We start from the raw sequence: 21,739 nt of genomic DNA, 5'->3' as shown, positions 1-21,739 counted from the left end.
ATAACCATACGATCCACATATTGCTTCAAAGTAACACCCTGAAAAGCACACTGACAATCAACTGCATCTACAAGAATAGATGGCTTAATTATGTCCTAGCCTAATGTGATGCTGCAAGGTAATGCATTATGGAAATGCATACACATTAGGAAAGTTTAGCTGCTTATGAGGTGTAAAAATCTTCCTTTTCCTAAACTGCATTGGATATGGGCTAAACATTTTGCTGATATAGAACCTAATTTCTAATTATTCTAAGACTACTTGATTGGGTAGATTCACTTGGCAAAATGAAGTCCTTCTGCTAAGACTACCTGATTGGGTAGATTCACTTAGTAATATGAAGTCATTCTGCTAAGACTACCTGATTGGGTAGATTCACTTAGTAATGTGAAGTCATTCTGCTAAGACTACCTGATTGGATAGATTCACTTAGTAAAATGAAGTCATTCTGCTAAGACTACCTGATTGGGTAGATTCACTTAGTAATATGAAGTCATTCTGCTAAGACTACCTGATTGGATAGATTCACTTAGTAAAATGAAGTCATTCTGCTAAGACTACCTGATTGGGTAGATTCACTTAGTAATATGAAGTCATTCTGCTAAGACTACCTGATTGGGTAGATTCACTTAGTAAAATGAAGCCATTCTGCTAAGACTACCTGATTGGGTAGATTCACTTGGTAATGTGACAGTAAAAGCCCACTAAGGTACACCTGAGGAACTCTCACTATCAATTCCTGCACTACATTGATAAGGTGTTGCTGCTGCAACAGGTACAAGTTACAGCGCATATAATTTAAATACATCAATGAAATGGCATTTAGATAAAATGTCATTCCTGGCTACAGTTGAAATACTGGCTGGTTATTAGTTGGTGATTTGGAATGTAACATGCATTTTATACCACATAGAGCAGCTGAAAAATTAAATAAAATCAATGTTGTTGCTTTTTGCTGTCGTGAGGTTATTGATGTGTGAGAAGGGGTCGAGCTAGGCTCAAGAGTGGAGGGTAGATACGGGATGCTTAAAGCATTGCCATTGATTTTATCATCACCAAAAATAGGAAAATTCAGTTGAGGTGGTGAGAGGGATAGGAGATGTTCGGAGGGGTTGCGATGGTTCTGCCCACCTTGGTTGTCACCGTGAGGAGGGGTTTCACTTCTGAAGACGCCTTACTGGGTATCTCCTTCAGGACCATGGCAACAGTCTTATCTGCAGCCCTAGAATCTCTCCCCTATAACAAGTGAAATCAACAATGACTCGTGTCAGGACAATTGGATCAGTCAATGTTTTTGCCCTCTAGGGCATCTTACCAACTTTACTTTATGATGATGGAATTATATAATAGGCTATGGTGAGCTATCTAGGAAAAAACAGCAACATTGATTGAAAACAAACCCACAAGACTATAACAATGGCTATGGAGGGGTTACTATACACAGAGAAGCATGGTCTCTTGCAGTGGAGACTACTCAGAGGAGGAAGGGGAGGACCATCCTGCTCAGTGAATTTCATAAAAACTAAAACATTTACAAATTTAAAAGTGATCATTTTTAGACACTATACTAAATATATTCAAATGTCACCAAGTAATTTATTAAAACACACTGTTTTGGAATGAAGGTCTACAATAGCCTCAACAGCACTCTGTAGGGTAGCAACATGGTGTAGCCGGAGGACAGCTAGCTTCCATCCTCCTCTGGGTACATTGACTTCAATACAAAACCTTGGAGGCCATGGTTCTCACACCCTTCCATAGACTTACACAGTAATTATGACAACTTCAAGAGGATGTCCTCCAACCTATCAGAGCTCTTGCAGCATAAACTGACATCTTGTCCACTCAATCAAAGGATCAGAGAATGGAACTAGTACTGAAAGTATAAGCTACAGCTATCTAGCACTGCAGTGCATGAAATGTGGTGAGTAGTTGACTCAAAGAAAAACAATAGTTGAACAGTTTTAAATAAATTCATTTCTTCAAAATTAAGTAGAACCATGGGAGAAAAAGAGAGTGTATCATTTGTTTTTCCAGTTTCACTTACATAGTTAGCAAAGGCAGCTAGATAGTTTAGCCTACTCAAACGCCCAGCTCAAACAGAGGAATGCTATATTAGCTTGCTGGCTATGATTATCCAACACAAAACTGGAACTCTTCCAAGTCAGGTAAGCTTTTGGTTTTACTCATTTATTGCCATCGGGGCTTGCCGATGTAACTGGTAAACTGCTTACTGACTACACTGGAACTGTACTGCAGGATTGTAGAGGGTTTACTATCGTGTTAGTTCTATTAACTATGTTGACTATGACGTTACTTTAGCTAATATGGTGACAACGATGTAGGCTGTGTGCAGTGGTTATGATATGGTTTTGCGTCCAAAGTTTTTTTTGCCTGGTCACATACAGCTGATGTGTTGTGCATTGAAGTCCACAAACAAAGAGAAACGGGGAGAGGAGGAGAGCGCATGGATGCGAGAAGGAATACAATGTGGCTGCTATGAAAGTGAACTGTGTTTGTGTGTGATCACGGGTGTATTTATTCCACTGATTCTGTTGAAAAACATTTCTTAAAACGGAAGCAAACAGAACGAAACGGGGATAAACGTACCTGAATTTGTCCAATACAAACTCTCGTTTGCAAGTATTGGTCAAATGATCAAGGCTGTATTTAATGTGTCACTGTCTGTCACCTCAAACCTTTCTCTCGACCTGTGTGCACCTACATTGTACACTTTCATTCATAGGCTAGGTTGTAGCAACCTCTTGAAAATTTTAGTATCATGCAGTAGCCTAAACCTATCGATGTTACATTGAACTGGGTGAATGGAATATGAACAACAGGCGTCAGGTTACCTAGTGGTCAGTAACCAAAAGGTTGCTGGATGGTATCCCAGATCTGACATGGTAAAAATCTGTTTTTCTGCCCTTGAACAAGGCAGTTAACCCCGGGCGCCGTGGATGTCAATTAAAGCAGCCCTCCGTACCTCCCAGAGGGGTTGGGTTAAATGCGGAAGACACATTTCAGTTGAAGGCATTCAGTTGTACAACCGACTAGGTATCCCCCTTTCCCCAATATGCTCTAATAGAAATAAGGCCATGCTAATAAAAAATAAAATGTCCTCCCTCATCTTAAATGGCACTGACTGCCACTGGTCTCTTGTTACCTTCAGCAGTTTGATCAGATATAGCTACCATCTCTAATGATGACGAGTGGACAATACAGTAGGAATGTGCTAGTCAGTCTCTCATTGTTTAGAATTATCTAGGCTGGGTGATGAACTATACACATGTCTACTGGATGACTGCCAAGGGGACATAGGGCCATACTGGAAAGTTGCAGTCAGGTTTCAGCGTGACCTCATACCGTGACTGTCCCTCGCCTTATTACAAGGCTGAAATTGATTTCAAAAGCCCATTGTTATCCTGATTCTAGACCGTAAAACCATAAACAATCTGGCAAAATAAATACATTGTTTTCACAGTACTCAACTGACATTTAAGATGGGCTCATATCACCATTAGATGTATTGTTGGAGAAATATGAAGGTTCTGGCTATATAAAGGTGACCTACCCTAAACATTGAACATGAATAGCAGAACATTTGTAGTGCATTCATGTTACCAGCATTTCACATACTGTATGTACAGTCATGGCCAAAAGTTTTGAGAATGACAGAAATATACAGTGCCTTGCGAAAGTATTCGGCCCCCTTGAACTTTGCAACCTTTTGCCACATTTCAGGCTTCAAACATAAAGATATAAAACTGTATTTTTTTGTGAAGAATCAACAACAAGTGGGACACAATCATGAAGTGGAACGACGTTTATTGGATATTTCAAACCTTTTTAACAAATCAAAAACTGAAAAATTGGGCGTGCAAAATTATTCAGCCCCTTTACTTTCAGTGTAGCAAACTCTCTCCAGAAGTTCAGTGAGGATCTCTGAATGATCCAATGTTGACCTAAATGACTAATGATGATAAATACAATCCACCTGTGTGTAATCAAGTCTCCGTAAAAATGCACCTGCACTGTGATAGTCTCAGAGGTCCGTTAAAAGCGCAGAGAGCATCATGAAGAACAAGGAACACACCAGGCAGGTCCGAGATACTGTTGTGAAGAAGTTTAAAGCCGGATTTGGATACAAAAAGATTTCCCAAGCTTTGAACATCCCAAGGAGCACTGTGCAAGCGATAATATTGAAATGGAAGGAGTATCAGACCACTGCAAATCTACCAAGACCTGGCCGTCCCTCTAAACGTTCAGCTCATACAAGGAGAAGACTGATCAGAGATGCAGCCAAGAGGCCCATGATCACTCTGGATGAACTGCAGAGATCTACAGCTGAGGTGGGAGACTCTGTCCATAGGACAACAATCAGTCGTATATTGCACAAATCTGGCCTTTATGGAAGAGTGGCAAGAAGAAAGCCATTTCTTAAAGATATCCATAAAAAGTGTTGTTTAAAGTTTGCCACAAGCCACCTGGGAGACACACCAAACATGTGGAAGAAGGTGCTCTGGTCAGATGAAACCAAAATTGAACTTTTTGGCAATAATGCAAAACATTATGTTTGGCGTAAAAGCAACACAGCTCACACCATCCCCACTGTCAAACATGGTGGTGGCAGCATCATGGTTTGGGCCTGCTTTTCTTCAGCAGGGACAGGGAAGATGGTTAAAATTGATGGGAAGATGGATGGAGCCAAATACAGGACCATTCTGGAAGAAAACCTGATGGAGTCTGCAAAAGACCTGAGACTGGGACGGAGATTTGTCTTCCAACAAGACAAGCAAAATCTACAATGGAATGGTTCAATAATAAACATATCCAGGTGTTAGAATGGCCAAGTCAAAGTCCAGACCTGAATCCAATCGAGAATCTGTGGAAAGAACTGAATACTGCTGTTCACAAATGCTCTCCATCCAACCTCACTGAGCTCGAGCTGTTTTGCAAGGAGGAATGGGAAAAAATGTTACTCTCGATGTGCAAAACTGATAGAGACATACCCCAAGCGACTTACAGCTGTAATCTCAGCAAAAGGTGGCGCTACAAAGTATTAACTTAAGGGGGCTGAATAATTTTGCACGCCCAATTTTTCAGTTTTTGATTTGTTAAAAAAGTTTGAAATATCCAATAAATGTCGTTCCACTTCATGATTGTGTCCCACTTGTTGTTGATTCTTCACAAAAAAATACAGTTTTATATCTTTATGTTTGAAGCCTGAAATGTGGCAAAAGGTCGCAAAGTTCAAGGGGGCCGAATACTTTCACAAGGCACTGTACATTTTCACAAAGTCTGCTGCCTCAGTTTGTATGATGGGAATTTGCAGATACTCCAGAACGTTATGAAGAGTGATCAGATGAATTGCAATTAATTGCAAAGTCCCTCTTTGCCATGCAAATAAACTGAATCCCCCCAAAACATTTCCACTGCATTTCAGCCCTGCCACAAAAGGACCAGCTGACATCATGATAGCAGGGTGAACAGGCCATGAACAGGCCATGGTGGTTGATGTACTTGATGATCTTTTTGGCCTTCCTGTGACATTGGGTGCTGTATGTGTCTTGGAGGGTAGGTAGTTTTCCCCTGATGATGTGTTGGGCAGACCGCACCACCCTCTGGAGAGCTCTGCGATTGAGGGCGGTGCAGTTGCCGTACCAGGTGGTGATACAACCCGACAGAATACTCTCAATTGTGCATCTATATAAGTTTGGGAAGGTTTTAGGGGCAAAGCAAAATTTATTCAGTCTCCTGAGATTGAAGAGGCGCTGTTGACCCTCTTCACCACACTGTCGGTGTGGGTGGACCATTTCAGAACCTCATTGATCTGTACACTGAGAAACTTGAAGCTTTCCACCTTCTCCACTGCAGTCCTGACGATGTGGATAGGGGCATGCTCCCTCTGCTGTTTCCTGAAGTCCACGATCAGCTCCTGTGTTTATGTTGACATTGAGTGAGAGGTTATTTTACTGGCACCACTCTCCCATGGCACTCACCTACTCTCTGTGTGCTGTCTTGTCATTGCTGGTAATCATGCCTACTACTGTTGTGTCGTTTGAGGCGTGCGTGGCAACGAAGTCATGGGGGAACAGGGAGTACAGGAGGGGACTGAGCACGCACCCTTGTGGGGCCCCTGTGTTGAGGAACAGCGAAGTGGGGGTGTTGTTTCCTATCTTCACCACCTGGGGGGCGTCCCGTCAGGAAGTTAAGAACCCAGTTGCACAGGACAGGGTTCAGACCCAGGGACCCGAGCTTAATGATGAGCTTGGAGGGTACTATGGTGTTGAATGCTGCGCTATAGCCAATGAACAGCATTCTTACATAGGTATTCCTCTTATCCAGATGGGACATATTTAGCAGATGTTATTGCTGCTGTAGCGAAATGCTACATGAATTCACCTAACCTTTGTTATTTTCTACTAATCTTTTACATAAATTATAAAAAATAAAAAAATCTGCCCCATGTGGGATTAAAATTTACAACCATTGAACTGAGCCAACTGTTTTAGCAGACTGCAACACCAATCAGTCATAGCAGTTGGGAAAAAATACGAGTTGACATGACCACCACTGTCATGTATTTCTTGTTACTATGGATTTAGCTACTCCTCTGACGAGGAGGAGTAGTAAGGATCGGAGAACCAAAGCGCAGCGTGATGTGAATACATTATTTTAATGTAAGACGAAATACAGTACACTAAACAAACAAAATAACAAAATGACCATGACTGCTATCAACACAGCGTGCAAACATGCAACATCCATAGACCTAGATAATCACCCACGAAATACTCAAGGAATATGGCTGCCTAAATATGGTTCCCAATCAGAGACAACAATAAACAGCTGCCTCTAATTGAGAACCAATCTAGGCAACCATAGACATACAAAACCCTTAGACTGGTTACAACCCCATAAACAAACAAAAGCCCTAGACAGGACAAAAACATATAATCACCCATGTCACACCCTGACCTAACCAAAATAATAAATAAAACAAAGAATACTAAGGTCGGGGCATGACAACTAATATTAACGTAATATGCTCATACACAGTAGTTTACATGTTTTTGTTTTTGTTTGTAAAAGCACATAGATCTGTATGAAACGGCAAGCAAAAAACATTGAATTTTGTCAGGGGATTGGTGAACAGGGGATTGGTGCCTTACTGCCTTTTGATTTTTGTGTAACGTCAGTAATCTAGTAAAGGAAACATCATGCGATGTTTGGCACGCTGTCACCTGCTTTTACAGTAAGCCTTGAAGTGGCACCACCCAGCACATGTAGAAGGGAGTGGATTTCATACCGAAACCCCCCTTGCGATGACAGAGAGCCACCATCGGGATTTCAATGGTAGACTTGAACCGCTAGCGGCAAAAAGAGCTAGATTTACTACTGAAAGACCAACATATATCACTTTTGCAACGAACTGTCAAAATGAAGACCAGAATTGACGTGTTTCACTATAACTAAGCCTAAAACATCTGTTTTTTTTATGGTTTTTTTATTTCTCATGAAAGTTACTCTTTAAAGTAAAATTACATCTCAATTCACAATTTCACAATTTTTCACAATTTAATCAAAAGATTAGGTGTCTTTGGTGGCTGAGTAAATAAACGTTTCTGTTAGTTTCGTTACCAAGTTAATGCATTTACAATCCCCTGTTCACCAATCCCCTGGTCACCAATCCCCTGGTCACCAATCCCCTGGTCACCAATCCCCTGGTCACCAATCCCCTGGTCACCAATCCCCTGTTCACCAATCCCCTGGTCACCAATCCCCTGGTCACCAATCCCCTGGTCACCAATCCCCTGTTCACCAATCCCCTGGTCACCAATCCCCTGGTCACCAATCCCCTGGTCACCAATCCCCTGTTCACCAATCCCCTGGTCACCAATCCCCTGGTCACCAATGTGCACCCAAGCGGGGCCCCAGGAACGACTTTGGGAAACCCTGTGGTAGAGGACAGTCTCACTAATGTAATTCCATGTTTGTTGTTAGTCTGGAGATGGATAGACTTGTTTTATTGAATCAGCTTACAGCAACATTAATATGCTTTGTTGTAGTGGCACACGACCTCAGTTCTACAGTATAAAAAAATCAAGGGATCTACATGAGTAGTGATAAATATATTGTTACTCTTTGGTGTCTTCTCTGTAGGTCAGTTGGTAAAGCATGGCGCTTGCAACACCAGGATTGTGGATTCAATTCCCAGGGGCCACCCATACGTAAAAGGTAATGCACAGATGATTGGATAAAAGCATCTGCTGTATATTATTATATATTCATGCCATTGTTGCCTAATGCTTAGTAGTGGAGGATTCAGTTACCTGGAAAATCAAATCTGTATCAGATTGATACCGATCAGTGTGCATAGATTAGTTCCTTTGTGAATACAGGCCTTATTTTGACTCCATAGAGGGCAAAAAAGTGAAGTGACTTAACTTGAGTGCAAAAAAAAAACTGTAATGAAGTAGTTCCACTAGGGAATACATACTCGCTGCAAATAGGGTCAACATTCATCCTTTATCACAGAAACAACTTTCCCTATGCTCTATTCCACTGTGTGTATTATGGACCTGTAGCCACATAGACTGACTGGGGGATGGTATGGCCACTTTGCATATTGTCCCTGTTATGCAACATCCGTGTTGCTAACAGACGGATTAGTTGACAACGCCACAAAAATGATGCTCACGCTTCAAAGTGGCAGAAGGCTGTGTGTGTTGTGATTCTGGATGCCCAGATAGCTAGCAACAATGACAAAAAACGGCCTTGTTGGGGAATCGTAAGTGGCTCGTTTCATCTTGTTCTTTATTCCATGTCTTGTTTTGAGGTGTTTTGACTCATGTCACCTCTACGCTAATATGGCAAAAAGCATTTGAGAGACAACAAGTGCTCATTGTGCAACTATATTTATGTTTACAATCAACATTGGAGAAGAACTATGGTTCACGTGTTATCAACATTCTAAGCCAATCCCATCTGTTTTGCCCCATAGTTGCGCAAGCTAAACAACCAACCCGTCTATGACGCTGTTTGCTGGATCTCTAGACTTGCTCCTGACCCCTGTTTGATGGATCTCTAGACTTGCTCCTGACCCCTGTTTGATGGATCTCTAGACTTGCTCCTGACCCCTGTTTGATGGATCTCTAGACTTGCTCCTGACCCCTGTTTGATGGATCTCTAGACTTGCTCCTGACCCCTGTTTGATGGATCTCTAGACTTGCTCCTGACCCCTGTTTGATGGATCTCTAGACTTGCTCCTGACCCCTGTTTGATGGATCTCTAGACTTGCTCCTGACCCCTGTTTGATGGATCTCTAGACTTGCTCCTGACCCCTGTTTGATGGATCTCTAGACTTGCTCCTGACCCCTGTTTGATGGATCTCTAGACTTGCTCCTGACCCCTGTTTGATGGATCTCTAGACTTGCTCCTGACCCCTGTTTGATGCATCTCTAGACTTGCTCCTGACCCCTGTTTGATGGATCTCTAGACTTGCTCCTGACCCCTGTTTGATGGATCTCTAGACTTGCTCCTGACCCCTGTTTGATGGATCTCTAGACTTGCTCCTGACCCCTGTTTGATGGATCTCTAGACTTGCTCCTGACCCCTGTTTGATGGATCTCTAAACTTGCTCCTGACCCCTGTTTGATGGATCTCTAGACTTGCTCCTGACCCCTGTTTGATGGATCTCTAGACTTGCTCCTGACCCCTGTTTGATGCATCTCTAGGAGAGGTCTGCCTATTAATCGGAATGGCCGATTTCAAGTTTTCATAACAATCAGAAATCGGTATTTTGGGGCGCCGATTTGATGATTTAATTTTTAAAAATTATATATATATATTTTATACCTTTATTTAACTAGGCAAGTCAGTTAAGAACACATTCTTACTTTCAATGACGGCCTAGGAATGGTGGGTTAACTTGCCTTGTTCAGGGGCAGAACGACAGATTTTCACCTTGTCAGCTCGGGGGATCCAACCTTGCAACCTTACAGTTAACTAGTCAACGCAATAACGACCTGCCTCTCTCTCGTTGCACTCCAAAGGAGACTGCCTGTTACGTGAATGCAGTAAGCCAAGGTAAGTTGCTAGCTAGCATTAAACTTATCTTATAAAAAACAATCAATCATAATCACTAGTTAACTACACATGGTTGATGATATTACTAGATATTATCTAGCGTGTCCTGCGTTGCATATAATCTGACTGAGCATACAAGCATACAAGCATCTAAGTATCTGACTGAACGGTGGTAGGCAGAAGAAGGAGCTTAAACATGAATTCAAACAGCACTTTCGCGCGTTCTGCCAGCAGCTCTTCGTTGTGCGTCAAGCATCACGCTGTTTATGACTTTAAGCCTATCATCTCCCGAGATGAGGCTGGTGTAACCGAAGTGAAATGGCTAGCTAGTCAATGCTAATAGCATTTCAAACGTCACTCGCTCTGAGCCTTCTAGTAGTTGTTCCCCTTGCTCTGCATGGGTAACGCTGCTTCGATGGTGGCTGTTGTCGTTGTGTTGCTGGTTCGAGCCCAGGTAGGAGTGAGGAGAGGGACGGAAGCTATACTGTTACACTGGCAATACTAAAGTGCCTATAAGAACATCCAATAGTCCAATAGTAATGATTTTATTGATGTATTATATTAAGTTAAAATAAGTGTTCATTCAGTATTGTTGTTACTGTCATTATTACAAATAAATAAATAAAAATCAGTATCGGCTTTTTTGGTCCTCCAATAATCGGTATCGGCGTTGAAAAATCATAATCGGTCGACCTCTAATCTCTAGACTTGCTCCTGACAGCTCCTCACCTCAATTTATCAGATTCCCGCAGAGACTTAAAAAAACTGCCATGTGGAAATAGCTAGGATTCTCAGCAGACTGAAAATGACCCGGGGTTGAGATAAACACACGACTCAATTTAGTTGAGAGGGAGCGTCAAGGCGTGAGCGGGATGCTTTAAGGCGTAGTTAGTGATTTGTGTGGAGCAGAGACCGATGCAGAGGGGAATGTCCCCGCTGAGCTGAAAAGCTCAGCTGCCAAGTGGGGACCTGATTCATTCCCGGAGTCCCTCCGAATGGGTACCGTTGCAACCAGGTATCCCAGCAACACATCCTCACGCACACATACACTTGGACATGCACACATGGGCAATGCAGCCATTTTTATCTCAATATCAAATCATTTCTGGGTAATTAAGTACCTTAGTGTGATTGTTTTCAATTAAAATGGTCAAAAATAAAGAAAAATAACTTCTTAGCAAAGAGCCATTTCTCAAGAAATGATTTTGCTTGGACTGTTTGGGAGTGGTCTGAGTTATTGGCAGAGAGGTTTGGAGCACTTTCTCAATTACCGCCCGGTGATGTCATCCCACCAAAACAGGCTGAAATTTAAGGCAGTCTTTTCAAACACTAAAAGGACGTTATCATTTCCACAATTTCATAGTATTTTTCCAACTTCATAGTGTGAAGAATAAAAATAGGATGGCACTCCTGTGAATAAACTTAAAATAAAAATGTTTTTTATTGCTGCACGAACGTTTGGGGGTAAGAGCCCTTCTTCAGCGTGCATATGAGGCAATGTTAGGACAGCCTTACAGGCTACACACAGGTAACAGATAACTATAGATTCACAGTCAGTATTGGTCCAAATATGAGATCCCAGCAGGGAGAGCTATGGGGGAAAGATGAAATATTTACAAAAAACACACAAAGATACACTATGTCATTATAGCCTAAATATTAGGAAGGTATTTTCGGTCTATATATTTATAGATGGCTTGCAGTTGCGTCCCAAATCACCAAGCCCCATGTTGGAAGACCAAACTCCAATCGTCCACATGGCTGGCTGCATTTTGCTACCACGGGAAACTTTGGGAAGATTGCCCATTATTTAGTTTTTCTAAGGACACAGAAAACTGAGGCAGTGGGAAAACCTATTCAAGAAAGGCTACCTGGGACGGCAGGTAGCCTAGTGGTTAGAGCATTAGGCCAGACAACGTAGACATCTGTTGTTCTGCCCCTGAACAAGGCAGTTAACCCACTGTTCCCCAGTAGGCTGTCAATGTAAATAAGAATTTGTTCTTAACTGACTTACCTAGTTATAATAAATATATTTTGAAAGTGATAAAAAAAAATATGTATTATTAGCCAGCTAGCTTGCTACAGACACTTAGTGCGCAGGCTGACTCAAATGAGCTACGAACGAAATGTTGGATAGTTACCGTTAGCTAACTTTACATACGTGAATTAAATATCACCAGATTGCTAACTTCATATTAGCTAGTAAGCTATCTTCATGTATTTATAATTGTAACTCTAAATGCATTTGTAGCTAGGTAGCTAGCTAACAGCCACGGAAGAGTGTGAAACGATTAGCTAGCAGGTCCAGATGTCAGGGAAGGGAGATGGCAGGTACCTATGTGGGAGGACATTATGAAACTATTCTCCAGTTCCAGTCCCTAGCGAGAAAAACTGAGGACCGAAAGATATAGCAACATAATATTCAGGGCTGTCTAACTTGAGTATAATGCTGCTTGTTTCTTTGTGATGTTTTCTGTCCTCAGATACAGAGAGCTGTCAAACCCTGTCTGCAGATGAAAAGGTCCCAAAGAATGTCCCAAGAGAATAAGGGTACATCCTTGTATACCATAGATTATATGTGTACCTAGGAATGCAAATTCTGTGAACAAAAATAATACAGTTTAAAAGTCACACACAATTTTTTATTTACCTTCATTTAACTAGGCAAGTCAGTTAAATGAACAAATTCTTATTTTTGGGTGTGCAGGGTTCTGTTCTAGCCCAGCACGAACACACCTGATTCAATGTATCAAATCTAATGAGTTAATAATCAAGTGTGCTATTGCTGGACTGGAACAGAAGTCTGCTCCCCCAGTAGATCAGTGATCAGTGGAGCGAGGTTGGCCACCTCTGGGTATTCATAGCCTACATGTTATTAAAATGACTAGCCTTTTACATATGAGTTAGCTTACTTGTACACTGTGAAATGAATATGAAATAGTGTTGATTCTTTGAAGTTTAGTGTTTAAACTTGTTTTAATTGTTAACTTAACTATTATTGAAGATTAACTGGTGTTAATGTTGATTAATCACAGATCACAATCCTGCGATAAAGAGGCGAAGGGAATCTGTCTCTAATTTGTCTGTGTTTCTGTGTTGTATTCTCAAATGAACATTACCTTTTTGTTCAGTCATACGCTCTCCAATTAGTTTTATTTGATTGTCACTATTTTTTCAGGATGTCAGCCATGTGAACCCATTTTGCAGCTGATAATGGCATGCAACGCCAGTGCAGCCATAGGCCTACAGCGATGTTTCCCAACTCCGGACCTCCAGTACCTCCAACCCACATGTTGTTGTAGCCCCGGACAAACATACCTGATTCAACTCACTGAAGGCCTGATGATTAGTTGACAAGTTGAATCAGATGTGATTTGGGAACCACTGGCCTACAGTATGATGGCATTAGCCATATGAGCATTTGCAATGCACCCCTTGACATTGTGCACCTGAACCAGACAACAGCTTAACTCACACATTGTTTAGATATTGTTCAGTTATAAGTTTTCAATTTAAAAACCATACCAGTAGACAATGTATATGAGGATAATCATTATACTGGATTTTGTACATGCCTTGTTATGACATATTTTTGGGGGGGTACAAATCCAACCATTGTAATATAGGTGGTGAAATGTCTGGATCCTTAGCATAAAACACGCCTGCTCCCGCTCTCTCCCCCCTGGCACTTGGGGGCGCCAGGCTGCCCTGCATTACGCACTCCTGTCACCATCATTACTGTCACGCCCTGATCTTAGAGATCCTTATTATTCTCTATATTTGGTTAGGTCAGGGTGTGACTCCGGTGGGAAAGTCTATGTTGTCTATTTCTTTGTGTTTGGCTGAGTGTGGTTCCCAATCAGAGGCAGCTGTCTATCGTTGTCTCTGACTGGGGAGCATATATAAGTTGTCATTTTCCTTTTGGGTTTTGTGGGATCTTGTTTTCTGTTTAGTTTCTTAGCCTTACTGTGAACTCTGCAATTTTTTTGTCTTTGTTATTTCGTTTTGGTGTCATCAATAAAATTACGATGTATGCCTACCACCCTGTGCCTTGGTCCACTCTTCCTTCTACAAATGAGAGCCGTTACAATTACGCACACCTGCATTCCCTCGTCACGCGCATCAGCGATGCATTGGACTCACCTGGACTGAGATCACCTGTTTTATTACCCCCCCTATATCTGTCTGTTCCACCCCTATATCTGTCTGTTCCCCAGCTCCGTTCCCGGCTTCTGCATTAATTGTCTTACGTCTGTGTATTACCCGGTTCTGACGCTATTCCTGTCCTGTTCCATGTCTGTTCCGGAGCACCAAGTCTAGGACCAAAAGGCTCCTTAACAGCTTCTACCCCCAAGCCATAAGACTGCTGAACAATTAATCAAATGGCCACCCAGACTATTTACATAACCCCCCCCCCCCCTTTGTTTTTACACTGCTGCTACTCACTGTTTATTATCTAGGCATAGTCACTTTACCCCTACCTGTACAAATTACCTCGACTAACCTGTACCCCCACACATTGACTCGGTACCGGTACACCCTGTATATAACCTCATTACTGTTATTTTAATGTTACTTTTTATTATATTTTACTTTACTTTATTTGGTAAATATTTTCTTAACTATTTCTTTAACTGCGTTGTTGGTTAAGTAAGCATTTCACTGTAAGGTCTACTACACCTGTTGTATTTGGCGCATGTGACTAATAACATTTGATTTGACTCTCATTGGTGTCACCAATGGTGTTTTATGATTGCGGGGAATCTGTAAACATATTTCCTCAACCGTTGTCTTTCCTGCGTTGTTAGAGCAGCCAAATACTCTACAGAAAATAACCGTGGTGATGAATCAACTGCACTGCTCAAAAAAATAAAGGGAACACTTAAACAACACAATGTAACTCCAAGTCAATCACACTTCTGTGAAATCAAACTGTCCACTTAGGAAGCAACACTGATTGACAATAAATTTCACATGCTGTTGTGCAAATGGAATAGACAACAGATGGAAATTATAGGCAATTAGCAAGACATCCCCAATAAAGGAGTGGTTCTGCAGGTGGTGACCACAGACCACTTCTCAGTTCCTATGCTTCCTGGCTGATGTTTTGGTCACTTTTGAATGCTGGCGGTGCTTTCACTCTAGTGGTAGCATAAGACGGAGTCTACAACCCACACAAGTGGCTCAGGTAGTGCAGCTCATCCAGGATGACACATCAATGCGAGTTGTGGCAAGAAAGTTTGCTGTGTCTGTCAGAGTAGTGTCCAGAGCATGGAGGTGCTACCAAGAGACAGGCCAGTACATCAGGAGACGTGGAGGAGGCCGTAGGAGGGCAACAACCCAGCAGCAGGACCGCTACCTCCGCCTTTGTGCAAGGAGGAGCAGAGGAGCACTGCCAGAGCCCTGCAAAATGACCTCCAGCAGACCACAAATGTGCATGTGTCTGCTCAAACGGTCAGAAGCAGACTCCATGGGGGTGGTATGAGGGCCCGACGTCCACAGGTGGGGGTTGTGCTTACAGCCCAACACCGTGCAGGACGTTTGGCATTTGCCAGAGAACACCAAGATTGGCAAATTCGCCACTGGCGCCCTGTGCTCTTCACAGATGAAAGCAGGTTCACACTGAGCACATGTGACAGAGTCTGGAGACGCCGTGGAGAACGTTCTGCTGCCTGCAACATCCTCCAGCATGACCGGTTTGGCGGTGGGTCAGTCATGGTGTGGGGTGGCATTTCTTTGGGGGGCCGCACAGCCCTCCATGTACTCGCCAGAGGTAGCCTGACTGCCATTAGGTACCGAGATGAGATCCTCAGACCCCTTGTGAGACCATATGCTGGTGCGGTTGGCCCTGGGTTCCTCCTAATGCAAGACAATGCTAGACCTCATATGGCTGGAGTGTGTCAGCAGTTCCTGCAAGAGGAAGGCATTGATACTATGGACTGGCCCACCCGTTCCCCAGACCTGAATCCAATTGAGCACATCTGGGACATCATGTCTCGCTCCATCCACCAACGCCAACACTTTGCACCACAGACTGTCCAGGAGTTGGCGGATGCTTTAGTCCAGGTCTGGGAGGAGATCCCTCAGGAAACCATCCGCCACCTCATTAGGAGCATGCCCAGGCGTTGTAGGGAGGTCATACAGGCACGTGGAGGCCACACACACTACTGAGCCTCATTTTGACTTGTTTTAAGGACATTACATCAAAGTTGGATCAGCCTGTAGTGTGGTTTTCCATTTTAATTTTGAGTGTGACTCCAAATCCAGACCTCCATGGGTTGATACATTTGATTTCCATTGATCATTTTTGTGTGATTTTGTTGTCAGCACATTCAACTATGTAAAGAAAAAAGTATTTAATAAGAATATTTCATTCATTCAGATCTAGGATGTGTTATTTTAGTGTTCCCTTTATTTTTTTGAGCAGTGTAGTTTTAGGCACTGTTATCATGCAGTGTGGGATAGTCACTAGGCTGTTGTTGTCAGAAGAATTAATGCAGCGGTCTTCCAACATGGCCGCCAGGAGGCATCGTTTATCAACTGCAAGCCTGCTATAGTTTTTACAAAAAAAACAAGAAAAGGAAACATTCCTCATTGAGACCTGCTGGGGCACTATATCCAATATGACTGGCTTTGGATGAGTCATTTATCCCTATTTCCTCCTCTACGTGGGGCCTTCTCCAATCCAATTCCCATGTAGCGTAAGGCACTTAGTTCATGATTATGAAATGCCTGGCAACAGGTGATTTTTCATTGTGGTTGCGAATGGAGCTCTTATGCTCACAAATCCTTTTCTTAAGTTCACATTTGGTTTTACACACATAATAAATGTTACAGGAGCACTCAAGGAGATATACAACATTTTGGGCATTACAGGTTGTTCTACATCAAACCTTTATCCTCTCACCTGAATGGGGATGGATAAGAGAGTTTCCTCTGATCATAACAGTGGACAGTGCGTCATCAGGAATGATTTCCCATTTTTCTTAGGCAAATCTGACCTTACTAAGCAATCCCTTCAATTTGAGGGTCTCTTATAGCAAAACCCTGCGGGGGATTCAAATGCTTTACCAAAACGGGGGTTGTTGTGTAATATGTGCTAATGTCTACTTCCTTGATTGACCTTGACATTGGCCTGTAAGTGGAAACCAAAGTTGAGTCGAAACGTTTTGACTGCACAGAGTTGTTGCGCGCCAGACTCATAGGCACCCTTCCAGTCACCCTTCCAGTCACCCTTCCAGGCACCCTTCCAGTCACCCTTCCAGTCACCCTTCCAGGCACCCTTCCAGTCACCCTTCCAGTCACCCATCCAGTCACCCTTCCAGTCACCCTTCCAGTCACCCTTCCAGTCACCCTTCCAATCACCCTTCCAGTCACCCTTTCAGTCACCCTTCCAATCACCCTTCCAGTCACCCTTTCAGTCACCCTTCCAATCACCCTTCCAGTCACCCTTCCAGTCACCCTTCCAATCACCCTTCCAGTCACCCTTCCAATCACCCTTCCAGTCACCCTTTCAGTCACCCTTCCAATCACCCTTCCAGTCACCCTTCCAGGCACCCTTCCAGGCACCCTTCCAGTCACCCATCCAGTCACCCTTCCAGTCACCCTTCCAGGCACCCTTCCAGTCACCCATCCAGTCACCCTTCCAGTCACCCTTCCAGTCACCCTTCCAGTCACCCATCCAGTCACCCTTCCAGTCACCCTTTCAGTCACCCTTCCAATCACCCTTCCAGTCACCCTTCCAGTCACCCTTCCAGGCACCCTTCCAGGCACCCTTCCAGTCACCCATCCAGTCACCCTTCCAGGCACCCTTCCAGTCACCCATCCAGTCACCCTTCCAGGCACCCTTCCAGTCACCCATCCAGTCACCCTTCCAGTCACCCTTTCAGTCACCCTTCCAATCACCCTTCCAGTCACCCTTTCAGTCACCCTTCCAATCACCCTTTCAGTCTATTAACGCTACATTGGGTTCCAATAGTCATATTTGGCCTGAAATTGTGGTGAGGTGAGGTGGCTTCATGACGATGGCTATGCTTTGATCTTAAGTTACGATTTCATGAACTTTGAGGGAGTTAATTTCCTTTTTTTTATAAAGAGTGACAACTGAAAGAAAAATAGAGCATAAATGAATTGTATTGGGGTGTTGGGGGTTATCATCACATCATTGACAAATCTGTCAGACCACCTTTTTGATGTGTCCATGTACAGCACTAAAAGCTCAGTCTAAAGATCTTCAGCATTGGACAAATGTCTCCAGACAGATAAGGGGCCCATTAAACCTTTATACCGATCAAGCCTGACTTACAACCTGCCTTTTGCCACTGGACAGTTATAAAAGCCCAGCACAAATGATTGCCCCTTGCACAACTGCTCATCGTCTGGGAGTACCTTATGTCCCTCCTCAAGCTCCCAGAGTGGACGGCTGTCGTTTTGCAAGATCCGGCCCAACTTTGCTATTTTGTGATTATTTTGTGATTATTTTGTCGTTTATTTTCACGAAATGTATCTGTTATTATTTCTTACAACTGACAAGAACGTTTGAACATCAGATCAGCAGTTACTTTCCTCAATTCCGACTTTGACTCATCTGCCTAGGGCTCTTTCTGTAATTCCGACACAATTTTTTTGGCTCCCCAATAGGAATTGCCGACGTTACAGAGGCAAGAGAGGGGGGATCCTGGTGAGAGCTAACCACCTCCGTCAGCCGGCTTCATTAGGAAATGCATCGGCGACATTGTCCTCAAAAGGAAGGTTTTCTGCTTCCCCAATCAAAAGCCCTGGATTAACACAGAAGTTGTAGCTAAACTAAAGGACAGGGCTACCACACACAGAGCTAATGCAGACAACCCTGAGGCTACGGCCGAGGACAGGAATAAGTACAAGAAGTCTCAATATGACCTACGCAGAGTCATCAAATGAGCAAAAGGACAATATACTGTAGGTATAAGGTGGAATCCACGCTACACATGCTTCGATGCCCGCCGCCAGGGGTAACAGTCCATTACGGATGACAAAAGTAGACCCAACCAATCAAATCTGCCCAACGACACCTTTCCACTAGATGAACTCAACGCTCTTTATGCACGCTTTGACAACAACAACATCGTGCCGGGTATGAGGGGCGTCACCGACCCAGAAGATTGGCTGATCTCGCTCTCTTTAACTAAGTCAACACCCGCAAGTCCGCGGAGCCAGATGGTATTCCAGGGAGCGTTTTCAGAGCATGTGCAAAACAGTTGGCAGACTTATTCATGGTAATTTTCAACGTCTCCTTGTCCCAGTTTGTAATCCCAACATGTTTTAAGATGACCACCATCATTCCTGTTCCCAAGAACTCTAAGGCTTCGTGCCACAATGACAACCACCCTGTATCCCTCACTTCTGTAATCATGAAGTGCTTTGAGAGGCTGGTTATGGCACACATAAACTACACCCTGCCAGACACACTAGACCCACTGCAATTTACATACCACCCCAACAGATCCATAGACGACGCAATCTCAATTGCACTCCACACTGCCCTCACTCACCTAGAGGAATACCTTTGCGAGAATGCTGTTCATTGATTACAGCTCAGCTTTCAACACCATAGTCCCCTCCAAGCTTGTCACCAAGCTTAGGACCCTGGGACTGAACACATCCTTCTGCAACCAGAACAACAACCTCACCCTCAACATCAGTAAGACCAAGGAAATGGTTGTGGACTACAGGAAACAGGGGTGGCGAGCACGCCCCCATCCACTTCGATGGGGTGGCAGTGGAGCAGGTAGACAGCTTCAAGTTCCTCCGTGTCCAAACCATTAAAGTCTTAAAATGGTCCAAACAAACACGCACATTCATGAAGAAGTCGCGACAGCGCCTCTTTCCCCTCGGGAGGTTGAAAAAGTTTGGCGTGGGCCCTCAAATCCTCAAAAAGTTCTACAGTTGTACCATTGAGAGCAGCTTGGCTGGCTGCATCACTGCTTGGTATGGCAATAGCCCTGCGCTCGATCGCATGGCGCTACAAAGGGTGGTGCAGACCCCAGTACTTCACTGGGACCGAGCTCCCTGCCATCCAGGACCTCTATATCAGGCGGTGTGAAAGGAAGGCCCGGAAAATCTTTAAAGACTCCAGCCACCCAAGCCAGACTGTTCTCTCTGCTTCCGCACGGCAAGCGGTACTGGTGCATCAAGTCTGAAACCAACAGGCTCCTGAACAGCTTCTATACCCAAGCCATAAGACTGCTAAAAAACTAACTAAGAGCTAACAAAATGACTACACAGACTATCTGAGTTGACCCTTGTGTATATATATATATATATTTTTTATTTTATTTACACACACACACACACACACACACACACACACACACACACACACACACACACACACACACACACACACACACACACACACACACATACACAAACACTCCATCATCTGCTCACTTACCCATAATATGCTCATACATATATACTGACTGTACACAGCCACACACCCAATCACATACATATATATTGACTCTACACAGCCACACACCCAATCACATACAAGCTACTACTACTCTGTTTATCTTATATCCTGTTGCCTAATTACCTTACCCCTATACCCCTATACCCCTATACCCCATATACCCCTATACCCCTATACCCCTATACCCCTATACCCATATACCCATATACCCCTATACCCCTATACCCCTATACCCCTATACCCCATCTACCTCCATCACTCCACTGCACTTTGTAAATATGGTATAGGAACTGACTGACCCTGTATATAGCCTCTTACTTTCTTGTGTTCCTCTTATTTTTATATTTAGTGTGTTTTTTTTCTACCTTGTTATTTGTAGCGCTACATTGCTATTGATTACTGCGCTGTTGGGTTTGTAACTTACAAGAAAGGCATTTCACAGTACTTGTGCACGTGACATTAAAACGTGATACTTGTCAAATAATCGTCTAACCAATAACAGCACCTCAAACTAAAAGCAGCTGCAAACAGCTGTTGTTTGATAGCATAGAAGCGAAACTGAACCGAACTGAATTAGTTCAGCTGCAATAAAGCATTCTTGTATTGCAATGCGGGGCCTTCTGTAGTTGATTACATGCTAAATTATCTCAATTTAATTCCAATTACAACAATATTCTCTCTTTCACAACAGTATGGAAGTGTTTTTGCTCATCTTTAAATCATTTCAATAATTCTAATTTTCTTCTCAGCTACAATGCACTTCAGGCTTCTGAACTAATTAAGAGTCGTGGGAGATTAAGGCAGAATTGGCTGTTTTGAATTCAGTCTCATCTCACATCTCATGAAAATATTAGAAGCAGTCGTAACTAAACCAAATAACTCTCTGTGAGTGATGTTTGGACTAAAAAATCAAATCAAATCAAATTGTATTTGTCACATACACATGGTTAGCAGATGTTAATGCGAGTGTAGTGAAATGCTTGTGCTTCTAGTTCCGACAATGCAGTAATAACCAACAAGTAATCTAACTAACAATTCCAAAACTACTGTCTTATACACAGTGTAAGGGGATAAAGAATATGTACATAAGGATATATGAATGAGTGATGGTACAGAGCAGCATAGGCAAGATACAGTAGATGGTATCGAGTACAGTATATACATATGAGATGAGTATGTAAACAAAGTGGCATA

General features: G+C 43.1%; 1 protein-coding gene across 9 annotated transcripts in view; it reads right to left on the bottom strand.

The window, feature by feature from the left end:
- Positions 1-21,739, bottom strand: part of pex5la (peroxisomal biogenesis factor 5-like a) — a 180,795-nt gene that overhangs the window by 102,883 nt on the left and 56,173 nt on the right. For 4 of the 9 annotated variants that reach the window (XR_016496844.1, XR_005053504.2, XM_090238642.1 and 1 more), the window contains exon 2: positions 1,132-1,236. The exons of the other annotated variants lie outside the window; for them this stretch is intronic. Coding sequence is in view for 2 of the 4 variants with exons in the window: in XM_090238642.1 (XP_090094768.1) it covers positions 1,132-1,236 (105 nt within the window). In the remaining 2 variants the exon portion in view is untranslated. The remainder of the gene's footprint in view (positions 1-1,131; positions 1,237-21,739) is intronic. 9 annotated transcript variants of the gene reach the window in all.

Source organism: Oncorhynchus mykiss, chromosome 1 (genome assembly GCF_057628025.1).
Source record: "Oncorhynchus mykiss isolate SJ-2025 chromosome 1, ASM5762802v1, whole genome shotgun sequence".
Taxonomy (NCBI): domain Eukaryota; kingdom Metazoa; phylum Chordata; class Actinopteri; order Salmoniformes; family Salmonidae; genus Oncorhynchus; species Oncorhynchus mykiss.
Note: the sequence above shows the minus strand (reverse complement) of the source record. Positions and strands in the feature narration are given on the sequence as shown.